This window comes from Peromyscus californicus, unplaced genomic scaffold (assembly GCF_007827085.1).
Source record: "Peromyscus californicus insignis strain IS unplaced genomic scaffold, ASM782708v3 Scaffold_17__1_contigs__length_78620276, whole genome shotgun sequence".
NCBI lineage: Eukaryota > Metazoa > Chordata > Mammalia > Rodentia > Cricetidae > Peromyscus > Peromyscus californicus.
Window position 1 is genome coordinate 35,818,799 of NW_026294469.1, and position 24,689 is coordinate 35,843,487.

Consider the following 24,689-nt stretch of genomic DNA (forward strand, 5'->3'; position numbering starts at 1 on the left):
AAGCTGAGCAAGCCATGGAGAGCAAGGCAGTTAACAGTGTTTCTCCATGGTCTCTGCTACAGTTTCTGCCTGGCTTCCCTCACTGATGGAGTGAGTATAAAATATCAGCAGAAATAAACCCTTTCCTCCCCAACTTGGCTTTGGTTAGTGCTTTCTATGGCAACAGACAGACAATGGGACAGCATTTTATGCCTCTTGTAAAGAGGAGTGAATTTTCTTCTCTTTTCCTTCTGTGGCTGCTTCTTCTCCTTCCACTCAGCCGGAATCTGCCTCCTTCCTGAACGACTGATAGGAAATGGGTGTTGATGAGAAATCTGCTGACCCCTTTCTTCCTCCATCCACCCTCATATGGTCTGGTCCTTTGATCTTGACAGGATATTCATAAAGAAAACAATCCAACATCAATGCCTTCCCAAAGTTTGCCTTCTCCATTCTTGAAAATACCAAGAAAGGAATGTTCTCAGCCAGCCACATTCCTCTCTGTGGTCTCTTCTGTAAGGGGGCTCATGTCTCTACTGTAAGACTCTACAACTGGTCTCTTTGGACCCAGCTGAGACACACACAGTCCGTAAAGAGAAAAGTAATCTATACTGTACTGTACTGTACTAATAAGAAATCTACAGAGACATAATTTATATTAAAGCAATAGGAAATCACCGGGAGTGGTGACACACACCTTTTATCCCAGCACTCAGGAGACAGTAGCAGACAGATCTCTGTGAGTTTGAGACCAGCCTGGTCCACAGAGTGAGTTCCAGGACAGCCACGACTGTTACACACAGAGAAACCCTGTCTCAAAAAACCGAGAGAGAGAGAGAGAGAGAGAGAGAGAGAGAGAGAGAGAGAGAGAGAGAGAGAGACCTGGAGAGAGAGACCTGGAGAGAGAGACCTGGAGAGAGAGACCTGGAGAGATATAAATCCAATTCATATGAACATCCATGGCTTATGTCAACATTGATACAGAGCCCTCCTGCTCTCTTGATTTATAATTATGTTTTAAATATGTATCTGGCAGAGCTGGAGAAAAGACTCAGCAGGGAAGAGCACTTGCTGCCCTTGCAGAGAACCCGTATTCAGTTCCCAGCACTCACATGGCAGTTCAGAACCACCAGTAACTCCCACCCCAGGAGATCTGACACTCTCTTCTGGCCTCTGTGGCATACACACACAGAACACATACACACATATAGACAAAACACTCATACACATTAAAAAAATAAAAATAAAGAAATCTTTTTCTAAGTCAGAAAATGTTTCCCAAGACTAGTTTTTCCCAAAAGTAAAGGTACTAACAACTTGTAATTCAGATTTTCTCCAAGGTTTTTTTTTTATATAATTATAATCAAAGTTACTAAAATACCAGGGTATCCCACTACACGTATTCATTTCCTGACTTGAAGACATCTATGTTTAGAGTCTGTTTATAGGAAGCCTTTAACTATGGTGTTTTTGATGATGTACATTTCGTATCTCTGCGAGTGCCCGTTGCCGGAAAAGACCCAGAATGGTCATTTTGCATAACTCGCTATAACACAGGCATGCTTGTCTGCAGAAGAGGGCAGAACAGGGTACGTTTTCCAGATCTATAACCCATCAGGGCTCACCTGATCCCGAATGACTTTGCCTGTGTTCTTACATCATCTGTCTGTGTGTGTCTGCTCGTGGTTTGGACCTTTTCTGACTTAGAAACTCAAGTGTTCCCTGTAGATTCCTGTCCTGGTGTGAGATGGAGTACTAGTTTATCAGTCTGAATGTAGCCTGAGGCAGCCGGGGTATTCACCACTACTAGGAGCTGTATAATTTCACTGTGTGAGTCTAACTAATTTCAACTCTAGTTCAGTATCTACCAGGCTGGTGGTAAACCCTATTTTTCAGTTTTATTTGAGGAAGCGCCTTCCCTCCTTCGGATTATACAACAGTTGAGGAAGCCTATAAGTATAATGTTGAAAAAGTTCAGAAAATACCTTTGGTTTTGATTCATCTCGATAATTACCAGTTTGCTTATTGCTTAAATCTGTCTTATCCCTTGAGGGATTTTGCTTTGTGATGAGGCTAGAGCAAACTGGTCCCAGAGACCAGCCTTCCTTCTACCCTTTCCAAAATGCTTAATAGGATGGATCATAGGTCCCTGTCTGTCATATGCAAACACACACACACACACACACACACACACACACACACACACACACACACACTCACGCTATACACACACATACTACAAACATACACACACTGTACATACACACTACACATACTGCACACCCAGTACACACACACAGACACACACAGACACACAGACACACACACACACACATACTCACATACACACTACACACACAGGTACTACAAACATACACACACTGCACATACACACTACACATACTGCACACCCAGTACACACACACACACACTCACATACACTCTCACACACACACTACACACACAGGTACCACAAACATACACACACTGCACATACACACTACACATACTGTGCACTCAGTACACACACACACACACACACACACACACACACACACACACACACACACACTCCTGTTTTCCATTTACTTTAGGATCCACAAAGGCCTTCAGAAGCCTTCCTCCCCACCCTCCCCAGCTTCCTACCGAAACACCATAATCTTTTCAATCACATTAGGCAGAAAGATCACTTTAGTCCCTAGGGACAAGATCACAAAGGTGTTGTCCTCACATAGGAATGAAGAAAGGAAAATACAGGAGAAGGCCCTGGAAGGCTGAGCGTCTACTTTTCTAAACCAACTGAAACGAGATACAAATGAGTGTTTGCCAACCGGACATGGAAGGCTCAAGGCACAGGTTTCAGGGGTCCAGGCGAGAAACCTTGTCTTTGTGTTGGTCATGAGCTCGGATATAATGGTCTGTTGATGAATGTTAACAATAAGCTCTTTAGGTGAAGAAAAACACCTAAATTTATGGTGCTGACAAATTTCCATGGTACAAATGCTCCCATGACGGCCCACTTTATTTTTATTTATTTACTTGTTTGTTTACTTACTTGTTTTGTTTTCAAGACAGGGCTTCACTTGTAGTCCTGGTTGTCCCCAATACGTAGATCAGGCTGGCCTTGAACTTTCAGAGATCTGCCTGCCTCTGTCTCCCCAGTGCTGGGATTAAAGGCGAGTGCCACCATGCTCAGCACCTATTATAGCCAATATTTAATCCACTGATTTGATTGCAAATTTTCTGGATATAAACCCCTAGGAACTGTGCGAGCCTATGACCGCACAGCACTGCTTAAACAGGTTAACCCCAACGCCCTCAGCCTCCTCATCTGCTACTGTGCCTGTTTGACTGAACCCTCACCCAAGTACATTTCACCTTCACAATTCCGTAAGTCCTGAGATTTATGCTGTCAGTTATCTGGTCAGGAGAATTCTGTATAAATGCATTATAATCACATCAATTTCTTTCTGGGACTGAAGACACTTTTTAAAAAAGATTTATTTACTTATTTATTATGTATACAGTGTTCTGCCTGCATGTTTGGTGAATGCCAGAAAAGGGGAGCAGATCTCATTATAGATGGTTGTAAGCCACCATGTGGTTGCTGAGAATTGAACTCAGGGCTTCTGGAAGAGCAGCCAGTGCTCTTAACCTCTGAGCCATGTCTCTAGCCCCAACTCAAGACACTTTTAATCATGCCTGTCAGGGCTCTCTCTGGGCATGGAGGGCTATCTGTCTCCAGTTGCTTTGGACTACTTTCCAGCTCTGAAGAACCTCTTTATTCTCTAGGGGTTGTTCTGGTTGTACTTCTTTGTAAGCATGGAACCTGTCACTCTGGTATGTGGCTAGTCAGCTTGCAGATGTCTGACAGTTGAACAACCCCTCCTGAACTTGTCTAAGGAGACCCTTCAGACTACAGAGGGAGAGCCAGTTTTATGTAATTTCTTTATGTCCCTGTGAATTATTTAAAAAATATACTGAGTATGGTGGCTCATAGCTGTAATCCCAGCACTTGTGAGGCCCAGGCAGGAGAATTGCTGAGTTCAAGGTCAGCCTGGGCTACATAGTGAGTTCCAGGATAATCTGGGCTGCAGTGTGAGACGCAGTCTCAGGAAACGAAATAAGTAAATAAGCAAACCAGGGCTGGAGTGTCAGAAAACAGCGTTTGTCAACATGAGTGAGGCCTTGGGTCTGATCCCCAGCACTGCAAAAAGGTAGCATAAAAAATAAGCTAGCCAGGCATGGTGGGGTACACTTTCCATCTCAGCACTTGAGAGGAAAGGGCGTGAGGATCACTTCAAGCTTGAGGTCAGTTTGCAGGCCCATTGAGATACTATCTCAAAAAAGAAATCAAATAAGTAAATAACAAAACCAAAAGCCTCTCCATAAACATCATGTGGGGCATGTTTTCATGTGGGCCTGTCACACCTTCAGCCACATAAAAGGTTCAACACTAAAACACAAGAGCAAACACAAAGGATGCTGCCACGTTCCCAAGGAGAATAGAGCAGAATTCTAAGTTGACCATGACCAACACTGGGCTTCCCCCAAGGCTCTCTTGATTGTAATAGATAATCTCCATGTGAGTGACAGACTTCTGAGAGCGTTGGAGCTTTGCATGACCTCTGTTAGCCAGCGAGCAGAGGGAAATGGCTGAACTGACCAGTGGGGACTTCAAGAGACAGGTTCTGTACCGCAAGGGAGCCTTCCAGCCAGGGCAACCTGCTACAACCATCGACCACCACTCCACTTCCTGGGGCCTTTCATCGCACTGGACCCACAGTGTAGAAATATACCAAGCGGTATTTGCAAAATGGCATCGCCTTCCCTGTAGTCATTGCGGAATTGTTTGCAGTGGCAAAAGGTCTGAATATATCCAAGAGTGAAAGTCCATCAGTACAAGATTCGTGAACTAATGTGGTGGACCCTGATGTGGAAAGAGCTCGTGGATGACCAGCATTGGCTCCAGAACACTAACTTGTCTATAAAAAATGGAGGAAAGAAATAAACAAACACATGAAATGGTATACTGGCTGCCTCTAAAGGGGGAAACGGAATACCTGGTAGCTGGAAGGCTTGAGATCCCACCACGTCCCTTCTACATCTTTTCATTACTGATCGTCATTGTGTCCTACCTATTCCAAAACACGCAGAAAATACTTTTTTGCCCCCAAATATAAAGTTTGAAACAACTGTGATGAGAAAGTATTTTTTCTTCTAAACATTCACCCATGCTCATGTTCTGTGGCATTAAATGCGTTCTCAGCGCTGTGTACCTGTCGCCACCATCGATATCCAAACATTTCATCAATGCCGCCACCACCTCTGTTATCCTTTCAATAATAAATCTTTAGCCCTCCTTGCTCTGGTCTTTAATAACCTCTCTTTTACTTTGTTTCCATGAATGAGCATATCCCAGGGACTTCAAATACAAGACTCTACAATACTTGTCTTCCTGTGGCTGGCTTACGTCATTTCTCCACGTGTATTTTTTTTTTTCTCTAAACACCTGCCGGTTAGATAGATATAAAGTTATGAATGTCTGAGGTTTCCTTAGAGACAGAGAGGACATATCTTTGTGAAATGTGTGGACATGTCTCAGATGAGGTAGCTCATGCTTCTGATGTTTTCTAGAAACCCCTCTGTAACCTGGAAAAGGCTAGGGATATGGCTCAGTGGTAGAGCACCTGCTTAGCATGTGCAAGGCCCTAGGCTGGATCCTCAGCACTGAACAAAAAGTGTAATTAGCCATGCTGGAGGCGTGTTTCTGCAATTCCAGCTTTAGGGACCTAGAAACCAGTGTGTGGTGAGTTCAAGGCCAGTGTGGGATACCTAGAAAAATACCGTGTTTTGTATGGGGTATGGAGATGCATACCTTTAATCTCAGCATTTGGGAGGAAGAGGAAGATATATTTCTATGAGTTAAGAGCCAGGCAGGTCTACTAATTGAGTTCCAGGCTAGCCAGCAAAAGCCAACAAAGCCATGTGAACAAACAAAGAAATGTTAACTGTTGGCCTTTCTTGTTCATGTTAATGCCATTTTAATTTCATAAAACGAAGCCCAGTAGCCATTATTTCCCATGAGTCATGGCTTGCATATCACTTATTTAGAGCATTACTTCATTTGTGGGGTTTGAGTGTTTTTTTTTTTTTTTTTGTTTTTTTTTTTTTAGATAAGATCTCACTTCATAGCCCTAGCTGGAAATCACTTTGTACACCACACTGGCTTTGAACTCACAGAGATCCACCCACTTCTTGCCTCCTGAGTACTAGGTTTAAATGTGTGGACTGCCATGCTCACTTTCATGTGTAGTGTTTTGAGAAAGAGTCTCATGTAGCCCAGGCTGGCCTCCAACTCACTATGTAACAGAGGAAGATGTTGAACTGGTCCCTCTGTCTCCATCCCACCCAAAGTGCTTGAGATGATATAGCCATATGCCACCATACCCATCCCAAACCAAATCTTTATCTAGGACCCCCAAGAACCTCCAGAGGAACCACAAGTTCTTTCTGAAGTTATGTACAAATTGTGGGTGGTTTCTTTCTGGTGTTCTTTTTCTTTTGCATCCAAGATTCTCAAATTCATCAAAAGACACCAAATAGGATAATTAACACTTCCTTCTCCCATGAATCATATTCAAAAATCTCTTAAAGGTTCATCAGCTTAGTTTGTTTAAATGTGTGATTGATGAACCCATACCAAAAGATGATTCACTGGACATAGATCTTACCTTAAAGAAAATCAGTATATTAAAAAAATCCCTGGAATTGACATATTTAACAGAAATAACATTGTTCATTTAATTTGGTGGGTCATAGGGAAGAATGTACCATCAGGATACATGAATGTCCGTTTACTGTGTAAGGAGGAAATGGAGTTTATTCTATGCATCTCTTAAATACCGAGCAGCTACTGTGTGTCTTCATACTCCGAATCCAGCAGTAAAGGAAATCAGTCTCCCCATGGAGCTTCTGTCCTGTCAGCAAGATCTTCATGACGACAGATGAGTGAGGACCAGGGACAGCATCCTCCGAAAGCGGCTCCGTGGAGCTGGACAGACAGCATCTGGAGACTGCGCTGTTGGTAGGGTGAATGGAGAAGTCCTCTCTGGGATGGGGAATGGCAGCCTAACTCAGTGGAACTTTTGCTTATTTGTTTGCTCTGTAATTTTGTTTCATTTTGAGACTTGGTGTTATTATGAATCCCAGACTGAGCTGGAGCTCTGCGTCCTCTTGCCTCAGCCTCCCCAGTCCAGAGATGACTGGCGCACACAGCACCCCACATTCGAGCTGAAATTTGAAGGGTGTGAATGAGCCATACATGGAGAGAGCAGAAAGAAAGGGTCCTTTCTGACAGAGAGGGTGGCGTGGAGCATACTCCGGTGAGTGGGGAGCATCCTGTTGTGGTGTTCAGGTGACCTGACTTTTGAATCCTTTTCCCCTTTCATTTTCTTTCTATTTATTTGTGCATGCATGCTCCATGTTATATGTGTGGAGGTCAGAGGACAACTTTTGGGAACCAGTTCTCTCCTTCCACTGTGGGTCCCAGGGGTTAAATTCAGGTGATTAGGTTCTCACAGTGTCTTATTACTTAACTATTGCCGTGATAAACACAAGGCAACTTGTAAAGGAAAGCATTTAATTCGAAGGCTCCTGGTTCCAGATCATTATGGTGAAGAGTGTGGCAACAGGCAGGCGGGAATGGTCCTGGAACAGCAGCTGAGAGCTCACGTCGGCTCCACAAGCACGAGGCAGGGAGAGAACTAACCGGCAATGATGTGGCTTTTGAAAGCACGAAGACCAGTCCTGGTGCTATACTTCTTCCAACAAGGTCACACCTCCTATTCCTTCCCAAACAGTTCTACCAACTTGCACCAAACATGCACTGTTAACTACTAAGCCACCTCATTGGCCCACAAGGCTTTGCCCCCTCATCCCTCTTTTTAGCAGCCAAGCATGACTGCTTCCTTCAAATGTTTTCTCGCTTCCAAAATCATCGGGGGCTTTGCCACAGGTGCTGACAGTCGGTGAGCAAAGTGAATGTTGAGCCCTGCAAGGAGCAGCTCCTGTAGGGATTATACAAAAAAAAATGAGAGAGAGATCAGGGCCAGTCATAGAGACTGGGGACAGGGACATCGGGGCTGGGTTTTGGGTTCACGAGGATCCTTGAGTTCACATATTGCATGCATGTCACATACAGGATGTGACTGCGTTTGTGTATTACAGGTGCTATCTATTAAATATTTAAATATACCAGACTGGCAAGATGGCTCAGCAGGTAAAGGCACTTGTTCCCAAGCCAGACAACCTGAGTTCAATTCCCAGAACCCATACAGACTGTGTCTAGTGTCTGAGGTAGGCTGGGCTCACCGAGGGGGCCAGGGAACAGATTGGGATAGACAGGAAGGCTCCCTGCCAAAGACACCAACATCCTGATGGTCTATTAATGTTACGGTCTGTGGCAAGAGAGATGATTAAGGGCATAACCTTGAGATGGAAACATTATCCAACCATGGAGTCCCTCAAAATAGAAAACAGAAGTAGAAGGTAATGGAAGTGATGGTGTGTAGAGGTGAACTGTGGGAGCCCATCTTCATCTTTCAGTAGCTTACTCAGCAGGTCTGCATAGAGAGGATGATTAGACCAATGGGCCTGAGTGCACGTGTCTGAGATGGTCTGCACTTGGCGGTGCTGGGGGGAGGTCTTTTGCTCCACCCCTTGGCATTTCTATAAATATCCTAGGGCAGACAGTCAGGGGCCATTGGAATAGGTTCCAGGTCCTCTCGATGTTATCCTGTATTTTCAATCTGTTTATCTCCACACTCTAAATCCTTCTATCTAATATTTCCTACAACTCTCACTCAAGGGCACTCTGGGGAAATGTGGGGGTGTGAGTAGCGCCCCCCCGCCACAGTGAACCTGCCATTTTGCTGGCTCTGGAGATAGAAAGGGGCAGAATCAAGAGGCTGGGAAAATCCAACAATTCCTACTCAGAAACTACAGAAAGGGGCAAAGTCCTGATTAGCACTGCAAAACTGTTAGACTTCTATGACAGAGCTGATAGCAAACTGTAAATTGGCATTGCTTTAGGCTACTAAGTCTGTGGCATACTGTAGTCACAGGGGAAAAATAATAGCATCTAATTTATTAGGCTTGCTTTCCAGAATGAATTGTGTTATGCCCAAGTAACTGAATAATCTTTACTATGGAGTAAGCATTCAATAAGCATTAATATCCACCTCAAAGACGAGAAGTTTTTGTAAGTACATCTGAGATGACAGGTCTAGAAACTATTTCCAGAAAAGACTTTACTTCCCAACTGAGTCCCAAGATGCCTACTCCAAGATGATAAGAGACGTCCCTAAGAGAATTGTTCAAACCTGGGATAGCAAACTTAAACGCATATGTAGACAACCAGGGTAACATAAATAGAAACAGGTGAGTTGGAGCTGCAGCAGGCTGGAGTGATGACCTCTTCAGGAGGAGCCCCTAGCTGAAAATACAGCCTAATGTTGCCAGACAACTTCAAGGTTTAAGATGTTAAGAATCTATCTTCTTCTATAATGTTTTCCCTGTTTAAGTGTTGGCTACAAAGTCACATTTGAACACAGGCAAACAAAGACACACATGCAATGTTCAGGCAAGACCGCCCCTGTGTTGGTATTCAATTAGTGAAAATAGAACCCCCAAGTTGCTGTTGAATGTAACTCCTTGGCTTTCACAAGCCTTTATCATAAGAACATCTTTTGGGATGAGAGTATACCTCAGTGGTGAAGTATTTGCCTAATATGGAAGAAGCCTTGAGTTTGATTGCTAGCAGCACACACACACACACACACACACACACACACACACACACACACACACACACTAACCTTCTCCCAAACCAAAGAATCTTTTACATTGCTTTGGTATTTTATCTATTTATCTAAATCTAAGAAACCATCGTTTATATGATGATTTTTATCATATGGTTTAAAAAGCAACGTCTACTTCTCAAATCCAATTTTATTAAAGTTGTTTGGCAAATTTGGTGGCAGTACAAAGGGGGACACATTACACACAGTTTCAGTTTTTTGTTTGCAGGAGGTCTGGGTACATGCGCATTTCTAAACCATTGCTGGTCACTACCAAGGAGCAAACTTCTATGTGCTTCCCTATTCTCCATAGGATAGGAATTTGTCAAATAGGCTTGAAAAAATAAAATCCAGATTAAAAAAATTCCCGTCAGATATTAAGAACATACAAAGTATATTAAGGATTTCTGCATTTAGTCTTCCAGGTATATCAAAACAGACATTTGATAGTTTGTAGTTTCTGACTTTTAACTTGATTATTACAATTCTGAGACCAGAGAGTTACCAAAGGCTGAGATGCCCCCAGTGAAACCCCCCAGTAGAGTTTCCATGGATTAGAGGACAGAAGAACCTGGAACAATGTGATTTGGCCATTACAAATCATTCGAGATTTTCTTTAGTGGGATTTTTCTCCTGCGTAGCTCAGGACACCGTCTGCCTCCTTAGCGCCCACTTTGCAGAAGAACCGAGCACGGGCTTGTTGAACTGTTACTGGACAGCAAATGGTGGGTGGCCTCTCTGCCCAAAGTGAACATTCAGAGGACCCAGAAGCAAAACTTCGCAGGACTTGGTATGCCTTAGTTGTTCTCCCGTGAGCCTGCAGTTGGCTGTAAGGAAGGAAAAGAGAAAGCTGTGTAAGAATTTCTGCAGAAGGCATGAAGGCTTGTGCATGAAGGCATGAAGTAAGTGGTTCTTAACATGTGGGGTGTAATCCCCCAAAGACTGTCAGAAAACACAGATATTTACATTATGATTCACAACAGTAGCTTATTACAGTTATGAAGTAGCAACAAAAATAGTTTTATGGTTGGGGGGGGTCACCACAACATGAAGAACGCAATAAAGGGTTGCAGCATTAGGAGGGTTGGGAACCACTGCTCTATCTAAGTGGTCTTGTTTCTCAAGCAGAATTTGAAAGCCCAGCCATGGCAGTGGAGCCTTATGGCTTTCTTCTTGTGATAGGATTATCTTTTAGAGTTCCAAACATGGAAGACAAAGGTAAAACAAGACAATAAGTTACCTGAGGATTATGGCAGCCTGTTTCCATGTACTATTTCTTGATAAGTTTCCATGTACTTCATTCATGACTAAATGAAGACCATCCCAATTTATTTCACCAACAGCAGAAGACTGTTCTACCATAGTAATATTGGTTGCCTTATGGGGGAAAATGCTTGTCCTTCAAGAATGATGTCTTAGCATATAGCATATCTCAATATATTTGTGATCTAAAGAACATCACATCTCAATGAACTAGCTAGCATGTGTGACAGTCAAAACACAGACTTCAGAACAGTCTCAGCAAATGCAATTTATTGATGTCTGAGTTAACTCAACCTATAAACATTTTAAGTGGGAAACAGGCCAATAAAGACTTCAGTCTTATTTCTCAAGTGGAGAAAACATTTTCTTTAGGAATGAGCATGCACATGGAAGTTTCTCAAGAAACAAGTCTTTGCATTTAATTTAATTAAAAAAATAAATTATCTCCAATGTTTAAGAAATAATAAGGATAGACTGGACTTTTACCCTGAGATTTCATTCAAGAGTAGCTTAGATTTATCATATTTAAATAATGCTTATTATTTTTAAAATAATGTGTACTTATGTGCATGTGAGTACAGGTGCCCACGTTAGCCAGGGGCATTGATCTCCCTGGACCTGGCGTTAAAGGCAGTTGTAAGTTTCTGGGAATAAATCCTGGGAACCAAATACGGGTTCTCTGCAAGAACCATGAGCTCCTGAGCCATCTCTCCAGCACATTAAATCAACGTAGGGCAATAAAAGTCTACATGCAACACACTCTTGCCAACCTCTAAGTCATGCATTTTTTAAAAGGTTTATGTGTATGAGTGTTTTGCCTACATGTACGTATGTGCACAATGTGCATGCCTGCCCATGGAGGTTATAAGAGGGCACTGGCATTAGATCTCCCTAGAGTTGGAGTTAAGAATGATGTGGAACCCATGTGGATCCTGGGAACTGAATCTGGGTCCTCTGCAAGAGCAACAAGTGCTCTTAACATCTGAGCCATCTCGCCAGCCCCTTCTAAGTCATTTGAACCCAGGAAACTATACTTACAAATGGAGTCCTGATTCCAAATTTGCTGTGGAATGTCATGGTGACTTTGTTTTTATGCCCCGTTCTTTGATCAAAGGCATGGCATGTATCGAAAGGTGGACTGTACAAGTGAAGACTCACGGCGGGCTCTGTGTGACTGACATTCTCTACTCGATGTAATCCGATGGAATCTGACCAGACCAAAGAGGACAGGAAACAACAAAGGAATCAAGATGGCAGCTGAAGGCAGAGTTTCTTAATCACCTACAATCTTTCATTGATATTGATGAATATGGAATGAATACACATTGGAATTAATTTGCTTGTTATGGATAGTAAGGGCCATGCAGGCATCCTTTCTTCAAACGGCCTCACATTTCAGTGAAAGACTAAAACTAGATACAATATAGCGAGAAAGAAAACATTCATAATAACTTGAAAGCTTAAAAGGTAGTTTCATTTAAAAAAAAAGAAAACAAAATCCTAAACTACTCAGGGGAAAAAAAAACCAAGAAAGAAACTCTATTTCAAAACTCTCAGATAGCTCAGGAATTGGCAATCCCAAGCACTGAGGGCCTAAACATGCTGACTGCTTGAAAGGCTGTTTAGGAAGTAGGGTCTCAAATCCCTTTCACCATTTCCCTCCCCTCCGTGCTCCCCACCCCAGGGGAAGACAGAACTCGAAAGAGCACCATGGCTGAACTCAGGACTGGTGGATACCAAATTAAACGCAAGTGAATGAAACAACAATCACGTGTGAATGGCAAGGGTCTTGCTTTCCTGACCTGCCAGAGTCTTCCAGGACTTCTTTCTCCAGGCAGAGACGGAATCGACTCTGGAAGGAGTCTCACCAGCTCATAGACAAGCCCTTCCCCATCCTGCCGCCCACACCTCTCTGCTAAAGGGCTCTGCCTGACCCTCAGAGAGAGAGGGAGAGAGATCCTGTCAACAAGCCCCATCCTGTGTACAAAGCCACCAGTGAACTTTTTTGTCCCTGGATTTTACACATGAGCACACAACTGAGTTTGCCTCTAGTACAGAAGACAGAGGGTGGCCTGAGCAGCCTGGAAAAGCAAGTTGAAACACGACACTGAGAAGACCTGGGAAAGTCTATTATTAGCATTCTTCCTGAGACAAAATACCCAGCAGGGAGCAGGAATCAAAACAATTTTTGTTTTTATTTATTTCTTCTTTGAGAGATGATCTCATGCAGCCCAGGGTCACCTTGAACTTCTGATCCTCCTTTCTCCACCTCCCAAGTTCGGGGCGGTTTTCTTTATGTGGGACTAGGGATTGAACCCAGGACTTTGTGCATGCATGCTGGGCAAACACCCTACCAGCTGAGCTACACACTCAAAAAGGCTTCTCAAAATAGAAAGACAGCTGGTTGTGGTGGTGCATGCCTGTAAGAAATGCTCAAGAAGCAGAGGCAGGAGGATTGCCAAATAAAACAAAGCCTGCACAGAAGGGCTGGCAGAAAAAAGTGGAGGTAGATTCAAAGAATCAAAGGACAAAGATTAAAATAATAGCAAAGAGAAAAAGATCAAAGGACACGTTCAGGGAGCTTAATATCCAAACAAGAGGCCTTTCAGAAACACGATCCACAGGCACGACATGAGAATATTTCATGGATTGATAGGCATAAGTGTCCAAACTGAAGGTAACCAGGCACCCAGGAAAACAATGAGTCCTTAGGTGACCTTATTATTGGGAGGCAACATGGGACAGCATGCAGGCACCACACGAGAAGATTCCAGACATTTCCAGAAGATCTTTCAGAGAAAGAGTTAAGCATCAGAATGACCATGACTTTCAACAGGAACAGGAGCAGGATACACTAAAAGATCAAGATACAGACTTCCGAGGGACAATGATTGACAGGTCATAATCCAAATCCAGCTGATTTATCTATCAAGTTATAAGATTTGAATACAGGGTTTTTGTTTTTTGTTTCTTTTTTAGATATTAGGAAGTCTCAAAAATTGACCGTCCAAGACTCCTTTCATAAAGAGACACCTGAAGACATGCTTACCCAAACAAGACTGTGAACCAAGAACAAAGAAAACATGAGTTCAGGAAATAAGCTCCAACACAGGAAAAAGCAAAGGGAAGGCTTAGATAACATCCAGGGTACTCATAAGTTGACAGTGAGTCCTGGCTTAGAGATAACTCATCTAGACAGGGAGAACTATGTCCAGGAAGATTAAAAAAACCAATCCCCCCACCACCTCCTCTACCATTTTTTTTTAAGACAGGGTCTCACTGTGTAACTCTAGCTGTCTTGGAATTCACACTGTAGATCAGGCTGGCCTTGAAGTAACAGAGATCCACCTGCCTTTGCCTCCTTAGTGCTGGCATTAGAGGTGTATGCCACTATCCCTGGCCCAATGTTCTCTTCTGGATTTCTCTGTGTCTCCAAGGCTGACACTGAACTCACTATGTAGTCCAGGCTTGCTTCAAAACTTGCAAAAAAATAAAAAATAAAAAAATCCTCCTCCTTCAGCCTCTTGAGTGCTGGAGTTACGTGGCATGCTAACACTTTATATTAATAAAACCAAGATGATCTAGCACCCGCTTATGCACAATTTTGAATGAGCGTTCAGTGCTGACTGAATGTTCTGCACACAAATAATGTTTGGCTTTTCTAACTGAAGGCGCCCACACCAACCGGCTCCTAATGGACAATCCCGGAGTCAAAGGCCCTCAGATCAAGTGACCCATCCTTTAGAAGAGCCCAAGGTCCATACATGGGCCTCACTGTTCATAGTCTCAACATTTGAATCTATGCCTTTGTCTCCCCTATGTGCCTGGTACACCTTCTGTTACAGTCATACTAGACCTTTCTTGGTGATTTTTACCAAGGTCCTGTTGACCTTTTCCCAACTGAAGCAAACTCCTGGGCCTCTGTTCCAGCTCTTCTCTCGCCTCCACGCTATGTTGTATGTTGCTACCAAATGGGTAAAGAGATTCCCATGTACATCTCATCTTTCTCCTGCTCCTGGAGGCTTGTGTTTTGATCGTGTTTACAGTCTCCTCATACCTCCTGTCCACTCTATCTTCCTTCTTCTTTCCATTGGCCCCCATTCCTCAAGTTTCCATTCGCTGCAAGGACTGTGCCCTTCCCTGGACTGGGAACCTCCCCCTGATCATATCCATGTCCACCCCTAATCTGTGAAAATCGGAGGTTGGGAAGCTTTTAACAGATTTCAGTAATTAGTCTACAAAAATATTCAGTATAGCTCACCCGTTTTACCAATTGGCAAAAATTAACATTAAAAATCAGGTTTTTTTTTTATTTTGGTTTTTTCAAGACAGGGTTTCTCTGTGTAGTTTTGGTGCCTGTCCTGGATCTTGCGCTGTAGACCAGGCTGGCCTCGAACTCACAGAGATCCGCCTGGCTCTGCCTCCTGAGTGCTGGGATTAAAGGTGTGCACCACCACCGCATGGTTTAAAAATCAGAATTTCACACTTTTATGGAAAAAGCATCAGGACTCTCTCACTGGGGTTGGTGGCCACGGCTGTCCCTTTAGTGTTCATCGGCTCCTCACCAAAACCTTTTGTCCCTGGTCTGCATCCACCTTCACTGTGCCTGTGGTCACTCCAGGCTTCTGCACTGGAGCCCCCCGACAAAGCTCTTTTCCAGATGGAATGTGCGTTCTCAAGGACTCTGATTCCAGCTGAAAGTAATTATCCTAAGAGGCTTTTAGCTTTACTATGCTCTGGTATCAGTGACAAGTCTGTTCTTACAGAGCTGGTGTACCTTCTATATAGCAACCCTCAAATATCTGAGAAAACAAAATGTCTGCAGAGGAAACCCACACACTCGGGGAGGTGAACACAAGAGAAAACATTTCCCATACAATCTGATCTTTGTAAGTGATTTGCATTCCTAAACTAATAATCTAATAAATCTGAGCCAAGTAGCAAGGCCAACACTAGACTTTAAGATATATGAAGGAAGTGGTGTGCTTGCCAGGGGGGAAAACTGTAATATTTTATTTTATATAAGCAGGACAGCATGCTGATTAAAAGCATATGATTGGGCTCAAACTGCATGGATTCAAATACTGGCTCAATATTTAGAACCTGAGTGACTCCGGACAAGTTATTTAATTTTCATATGTACTGGCAATCTCATCTATAAATTAGAACAAAAATTATGACTCTCATATGTTTTAATGAACTTTTGGAAAGTTATGATCCTTTTTAGAAATAGAAGTAAATTCAGTGCCTCTCCTGGGGAGCATTTGGCTCTTCCAGCAGACATTGGGGAAAGAACAAATTCTTGGTAAGATATCTATAAGTCATTACCCAAGAATATACATTGCAAAATTTCCCTTGAGAAAAGTCTTTTAGGTATGCTGCATGCAGTTTAGAAAAATGGGCACCAGCCAATGTTCTTAATCACTTCCAGAACATGTCCTTGCATTTTCTAATACAAACACACTATACATTTCCCATGTAGACCCAACTCTTTTGTATAAATTCATATCCCACTATCTCTGTTCTAAGTTTTGGCAGGTAAATGACAATCTTCATGCATATGTTTTGAATGAACGATTCCAACCCTGTTTTAAAGCCTTAGAAACTCATTGTGTTTAGGCGATATTCCAACTATTTTCCATCAACAGGCACAGATAAGAGTTCAGCTTTTTCTATGCGCTCATAGACACAGGATAGGGTGTTACCGTTAATGTAGGCACACTGGTTTTCCCTCAGGGTTCTTTCTGACTTCTTGATCATCTCATTTGACTTTTTGTCGGGCCAGGCAAACAATGTCTCCTTTAGGTTTCCTTGCAGCATCTTCAAAAAGCAGTGGGAGTCCGTGTGATCGTGAATACTGCTATATATGCACAAAATGACAAATGAACTCAGTGGTTGGTCCAGTAACCCTATGGACTGAGCTGAAACGGATACACGGTCAAGAAGCTCTCAGGACCTAATTTGTTTCAGTTGCTGTGTTTTTACATCTATCAGTTTATAGTTCAGCATCATCGTTCTGGGCACAATAACAACACATCATCCACATCAAAGGCATGTAACTTACAGATTAGATGTAAGCTCCCACTAAAGAGGAGCTTATGTTTTTGAAAATGTTATAACTGTAATCTGGTAGCAAAACGCAAACCCAGAAACCTTTCCTTTTATTTTTTCCCCCGACACAGTTTTTTGTCTGCTTGTTTTTGTTTTTGTCTTTTTGTTTTGCTTATGGTTGTCTTTGAGACAGGTCCCATCATGCAGCTAGGACTGGGCTACAATTCATGACTTCCTCTCCGAAGGGAGGAATACGGGATTGCTGGGATCACAGGCATAACACCATGCCCAGAAAAGGGCAGCATTTAATAACTCATCTCAACTGTGCTGGAACTTGATAATGAAAGAATATTAGAAGTGGAAGAGTGCTTGTGTAATATGTGAGGTCCTGGATTCTTATCTCTGGCATCACACACACACACACACACACACACACACACACACACACACACACACATATGCACACAGGAGAAGGGGTTCATTAAAGAAATTTTTGAAAGAACAAATAGAGTCATCTTTAATAATTGTACCACAGTGGAATCATTTAATAGTTTGTGTTTTTCCCCATAGGCTTTTCCTCCTTTCTTCTTTGTGTGGGTGGGAGAAAGTATATATGCGCATATACATACTTATCACCCTGAAATGATGATGCAAGGTATATATAGTGTTACTGTTTTACAGGAGTAGCTTTTACTTGTGATAATCTTGGAGTGGCCTACCTGTGATGACCTTCCAATATTGGTGGGAGGAAGCAAACTGCATATTAAGTAAAAAGGAATTTACTCATGTGATCTTAGAGCAAAAAGTATTTAGGTATATGAAGTCATCATAGTGACCAGGTTGATTAAAATATATAAATGTATATAATTTTTAGCATTTCTGTCACGTTGAATTCTGTTAATGTTTAAATGTATCATAAAAGGAACTGTTTCCTGAGTCCACAGACTCTAACCCTAACCCTGCTAATCTGTTTTTAAAAACTACCAAGAAAATGACTGACAGCTACCCCATTTCATCAATAAATGTCCCCATAGATTCAACATCTGAAAGACTTGTAATTTTGCATTTCTTTTCTCTCACCCAAAATGGATCTGGTTATTGTTTTGACAAAACCTGAGAGATCTGTTTAAAAATACCGAATTATTCAGTTGGTAACAAATGTACAAACTAAAGACAAGGAAACACATTTTACAAGTATTGGGGTTGGTGTAAATTGCCTTCCTGGTAAAGAAGCTGAACAATTAAGGAGAGGTAGACAGAAGTTTCCTGAATTTGTGACATGTTTTTCTAGCTCCAAATCTTGCCAGTTTGGTCTTTGGTCCCACAGTTGTTGACACATCTCACATACCGCAAAGGTCAAAGGTCAGGGTTAAGCAGAGTTCCCAAAACAATTTAACTCCATAAGAGACAGAGACATTGAATTAAGGTAACTATTCGCCTCCTTTGAATTACTACTCACTTGAGGTGGAGGCGGTTTTTTTTTCATTATTTTACATTTTCTTATTTATTTGTTTATTTCTTGACTCTCTCTCTCTCTCTCTCTCTCTCTCTCTCTCTCTCTCTCTCTGTGTGTGTGTGTGTGTGTGTGTGTGTGTGTGTGTGTATGTACACAACTTGTAAGAGTTGGTTTTCTCTCTGGATTCCAGTAATTGGAGAGAATCATCAAGCTTGGTGGCATGCACATTTATTCACTGAGCCATATGCTGGCTGGGTGTGTGTGTGGGAGTGGTGGGGGTGATTTTAATGTACATGGTACATGCCTGACTCCTACCCCCCACACAAACTCCATGCTGAGGTTAGTGGGCAATGTAAACAAATAATTCTAAAATGTGAATTGCTAGTCCTTGTGAAGTTGGTGGCAACCTGACACTACTTACTGTTCACATGCTGGGCAGACACTAAGAACTACCTTGAATGGGACTGGGGCATAGTTCAGTGTTAGAGGGTAGAGTGCTCTCTTAGTAACATGAGACATGCATCTGATTCCGAGCATTGCAAAACACAGATTTATTTTTAAAATATTTATTTTGAGATAGAGTCTCACTACGTAGCCCAGACTGTCCTAGAACTTACTGTGTACACCATAACTTAATATTAATTGAACCTTGAGATTATTAAATACCTGTTTAAAAACATATTATAAAAAGTTAACAGTTTAAGAAGTTGATAAAACATGCAAAATAGAAAACAATGTGTATCTAACCGCAACTTCCGTAACAAAGTATCACAAACACATATTCACTTTAGTATAGAGTACACACCAAAACGTTACTTCATAGTAGTGACATATGGCTTTTTGTAACTACCTCGAACGTCTCAGATATCCACTTGCCTCTGCTCTTATGTTGGGATTAAAGGTGTGTGCCACCATGCCCAGCCAAACCATAGATTTATCAAAGAAAAGTAGAAAAGAACCCCCGAGGGTGGGCAGAGCCCGAGGGTGGGCGGAGCTCTGAGGTGGGAGGAACCCCAATGGTGGGAGGAGCCCCGAGGGAGGAATAACCGTAGGGAATGTCTGGAGTGTGGGAGCTGTTGGATTACCTGCCATGTCCTTCACCCCAGCACAGAATCATCAGATTAAACTTCCCATTTCCTTGATCCACAAGATTTCGGGTGTACCTAAAAAGACAAATTATGCTGGTTTGCATCTGACTGCTGAGATAAGCACTAGAAAAAGTATCATTTACATTTACTATTATTTTACCTCTATTTTAAAATATAAAAATATTTTACTACTATTTTATTTACTATTATTATCATCTTAAACAAGGGCCTCATATAGTCCAGGCTGTGAATCACAGTGTAGCTGAGGATGACTTTAAGCTCCTGGTCCCCCTACCTCCACCTCCCAAGTGCTGGGACTCCATGCATCACTTATGCTCTCAGCTTTATTTATTTATTTTTCTGTTTTATAATCTTTCATTCAAATGTAAAAGTTAAGTAGCCATTTGTAGGGCTGGGGGGTTGTTCTTTTAAAAAACAAAACAAGAATAAGGGAAATGTAAAATCAAAACAAAACAAAACAAAAAAGCAACCAGAACACCTAAAACCAAACCAAACAAATTTTCAGCTTTTCAAAAGCCATCAAGGAGCCAGGTATGGTGGTGCACACCTTTGATCCCAGCACTCAGGAGGCAGAGGCAGGTGGATCTCTGTGAGTTTGAGGCCAGCCTGGTCTACAAAGTTGAGTTCCAGGACAGCCAGGGCTGTTACAGAGAAACCCTGTCTCAAAAAAACAAAAACAAAACAAAACAAAAACCAAAAAAAAACCCCAAACCCCCCAAAAACAAACAATAACAAAAACTGTGAAGGAAAAGACAGAACATGGAGCCATAAAAGCTCCTATGCAAACCCTCTTTTCTCTTGTTATCAATAGTTCAGACTCATTTAATGTTAACGTGTATTCCTGAATTAAAGCTATAGTTCAGTTTTATTCACAAAGCCATCTAAAAATGAGCACCAGCTTGCTTCCTTTAGCCCAAACAAACTGTGAACCACTTCAGTATGCATTTTTTGTTTTTGTTGTTTTAAAACAAGGGAGGCATTATTTAAAGAAAGCAGTACTTAGCCTCCAGATACATTCCCAGGAATGGCAGACGCCAGTCAAAGGCCTAGCTGCTCTCAGTCTTTCACAGTGGACCACCTACTCTACTGTGTATAGGAGCAGGAATCCCACCCTCAAATTCTACCCCAATAAAACCTGAACATAGCGTTCAAATTCAGAGCCCAGATCAAATGAAAACTGTTTTTCACAGCTGATCTCTGACTTTTCTGCAGTGTGTACTTTTCCTGGTCTAGACAGAATGACAAGACCTTTCTGTATTTTGATTTGCTGACTTTACTGAGGTATCTGCTCAGTCTTTACCACCGGCATGAAAAGATAAGAGGGGAAAAAGTAATCCAAATTTCATATTTCTCCATGCTTATCAGTCTCAAACTAATAAAAAGTAGCATTCTCACGGAAGGTATTTAGAAAGTTCATTATTACTCCAGAAAAGAATGTTGCTATTGTTTGGGGCTTTTTTCCCTTCTAGTAGGCTTTGAGGACCGAAGTTTCATTAAAGGACTGTTCTAGAACTCTGCCCTAATACAAACACATTCAAAAGCACTCATCAGGAAAAGTTCTGCACAAATAAGCAGAGGGTTGAAGTAAATACCAGAACCAAGGCTACATTAGGTCAGAATACTAAACCGTTTACGATTATAATTTACAAGAAAAAAAAGTCAAAACCCAAACAGCTATCCTAAAGGACACTTGAACTCTTAAGCGGTAATTTGGTCCACATGGTTCTGTTGTCAGCATCTAGCCAGCAATGTCCGACAGTTGTGACATTCGTTTCAGACTGCCCATGCTACAGGTAAGGAAGGGTTGCGTCCGTTTGTTTTGGTGATATTTGTTTACTCAGTCATCTGTTAACTCAAGCTCTCCATGCAGCCGTCCTCTCCTCCTGTCCTTCTTACCATCCCCCAGGCTCAGGGCCGGGTGCTTGCAGGACATGGGTCTCTAGAGAGTAGCCAAGTACTATTATTTTTCTTCTAGCTGTTAGTCTTCCCTTATACTTTTGTTCCTTATGACCTAGGAAGGGGCTGTACACACAGCCTTTAAATCACAGTAAACAGGGTTCCTGTATTAACACTCCACTTCTCCAGAGAACTTACTGTCTGGACATACCGGAACTCTCATAGCCCTGCTCCCAACCCCCAGATCACAGATTGGAATCCTTTTGGGCACCAAGGACAATGCTATAGAATTCACGTCTGTCTCCCTCTCTTCTTATTCTCTCTACAGTCCACCCATGTCCCACCCAGGATTTCACCCTTATCTGAATGAGCTGTGCCTTGGATCAAGGGAGAAATCCCAGGCAATGCCATTGTTCTAGAGGGCAGCAGCTGTTGTAGCAGACCTGGTTAATTTCACTTGGACAATGCTATATCTCCCATGCTACTGTAACAAAAGAATTTGTCCCAGGCCTAGAGGAAGTTGCATGGTGGTTTACAGCCCAGCTTCTTAAATTGGGCATTGCACAGTGGAATGTGGGGTCATGGAAAATTGGAACAGTATAAGATTTCTGAATGTACAGCCAAAAATTAATTCCAAATAAAATGTAATGTGTAATAAATTGGTAACCGGCAGCACATGCCTGTGGCATCGCATGACTCCATAGCAATGTTTTTTACATGTGTTATTGTTGTGTATATTATGTGTGTGTTTGGGCATGTGTGTGCCATGGTGCCGGTGTGGAGTCTTCACGTAGCCCAGGCTGTGAACTCACAGCGCAGCTGAGGTTTGCCTACTTCCGTCTCCCAGGGGCAAGCATCATGCCCCATATCAGTTGTTTTTCATGTTTTTAATAATCTTTCATTCAAATGTAAAATCAAACTAACAAATAATGCAACCAAGATTTCTTTATGTAAAAAATAAACAAGCAATCTACCTCACTAGTATGCATATTTGCTTTAATCTTTAATAAATGATAAAATTACATGTATGTCAAATTAAAAAAATAATGGTTGATTTTCAGCAAATATTTGATTTTTATTTTATACATCTACATATATGGAGCTATGTAAGTTTTTCAGGCCAAAGGAGCTGCAGGTGGCCTTGTTTATTGCAGGCTCCCAAACAATAATGGGGAAACACACGTTGTGTGCTGTAACACGAATCTTAAAAGGTCTTATAATAACAAACCCAGAGCCAGATATTGGGGTGAAAGCTGAAAGATCAGAGAAACAGAACACCCAGCCACTAGCTTAGCGCTATGAAAGCCTCAGCCTCAAGAGATTGAGTTCCTGTTTCCTCATGCCTTATATACCTTTCTGTGTCCTACCATATTACTTCCTGGGATTAAAGGCGTGTGTCACCACTGCCGGGTTCTGTTTCTCTAATGTAGCCCAGTGTGGACTTGAACGCACAGAAATCCAGACGGATCTCTGCCTCCCAAGTGCTAGGATTAAGGGTGTGTGCCACCACTGTCTGATCTCTATGTCTAATCTAGTGCCTGGCTCTGTCCTCTGATCCTCAGGTAAGCTTTATTGGGGTACACAATGTATCACCACAGTGTAGGGTACCCAACTCCTTTCCTGCTGGTCTTTGCTTGTAACATTGAAATAAGAACAGCTTTTGTTTCAGTATTGGAGGAGCACTTGGCCCACAAACTGGCAATTACTTGCCAGCATTTAAGTAGACATGACATGGGTACCCTTGCAGGACCCACCCCAGAACTGAGTGTCCAGAATCAAAGGCGACTGCTTAAGACCACTTCCCAAACACAAAATGCCACCCTACTTGTCCTTAGTTTTTACTACTTCCAGTTCCAAAATACAGTTGAAACGGTCCTTGCTGACAGAACTTTATTGTACATGTTACATGTTAAGGAGAGACGACTTCCGAGGAAAAGTCCCATTCTCTGTCATCCTTTCCTCCAGCCAGCTTCCTCTCACTAGCCAATCTATCAAACACAAGCACTGAAGCTTGCTCCTTCTTCCACACAGAAACCTCAAGAGTTTACTCTGGCCCCCGAGGGCTGATGATCGCGCAGACTTAATCCCTAAGTCAAGGCTTCCAAAGGTCCTAGCCTACCAGACACCTTCCTCCAGCAGGTCCAGAAAGTAGTGGTCTTTATTTAGTTTTCCCTTCCAGATTCTGGGAAGCAAGGGCGAGAGGAGGCCAAAGGCTTGGGTGGCGGCAAAAGCCGCGGTGTGCCCAATTTACAAAATCCGACAGTGGGCGAGCCAACCCTCAGTCCGGGCGGTGAATGGTTTGGAAGAACTTGATGGCACCAGCTCGCAAAACCCGCCCGATGTTTTACACTACGGGATTCCAGGGTTGGTGACGGAGGACTGACTTGGGGCTGTGTCTCCCATCACCCCCGTTTTCTTGATGGTTGGCAGGGTGATCTCCTGGAGCGCCCTCCGACCGTCTGCGGTCAGTCGCAGGCGGCTGCCCAGCGGGAACTTGAGCGTGCCAGGTGGCGGAGGGGTCCCGTGGTGCTGTGCCAGAGACGGCTGCGGAGGTGGGGTGTGGTTTCGCTGTGTTGGAGGCTAGGGGCGGGGGTGGAGGGGTTTTGAGGGAGACGGAGAGCAGAAACCCTGTGAGTGTGCGGGGGGCCTCCCTTCCGACTGTGGGGACCTAGCTTTGCAGAAGCCCGGGCACGCTCACCTGTACTGGTCGAATTTGGCGTACAAAGCCCACTCGGCAGGATTGCTCTCGTAAGCTTCCAGCACAGCCTGCACCTCCTCCACGTTGACCTCGTCACCCGCGAAGAGCTCATGCAGGATGCGGATGAGGTCGGCCAGGGTCCGCGGCTTCAGCAGCTCCGTCCGTTCCATCCCCGCCGGGCTGTGGCGCGTCCCTCCAGACCGGCTGCGGAGGACCCCGGCTGCAGGCTGGACAGCCGACACACCCAGGACCCGGAACGCCCGGGACCCACTGCACTGAAAGCTCTCGCAAGGGTATCGAGGCTCGAGGCTCAAGTCTAGGAGTCACCGGAGACTCGTCTAGTGCACCGCACCGAACAAGACCAAATCCGCGGGACC

The 24,689-nt window shown here is 43.1% G+C and overlaps 1 protein-coding gene across 1 annotated transcript; it reads right to left on the reverse strand.

Moving 5' to 3' along the window:
• Positions 1 to 9,972: 9,972 nt before the first annotated feature.
• Cdo1 (cysteine dioxygenase type 1) lies at positions 9,973 to 24,624 on the reverse strand. The gene is made up of 5 exons (XM_052742148.1): positions 24,313 to 24,624; positions 19,695 to 19,772; positions 16,808 to 16,962; positions 12,141 to 12,310; positions 9,973 to 10,666 (listed from the first exon to the last, which is right to left on the reverse strand). Exons 1-5 carry the CDS (start codon positions 24,480 to 24,482, stop codon positions 10,637 to 10,639), a joined length of 603 nt encoding a protein of 200 aa, XP_052598108.1. The 5' UTR covers positions 24,483 to 24,624; the 3' UTR covers positions 9,973 to 10,636.
• Positions 24,625 to 24,689: the final 65 nt, after the last annotated feature.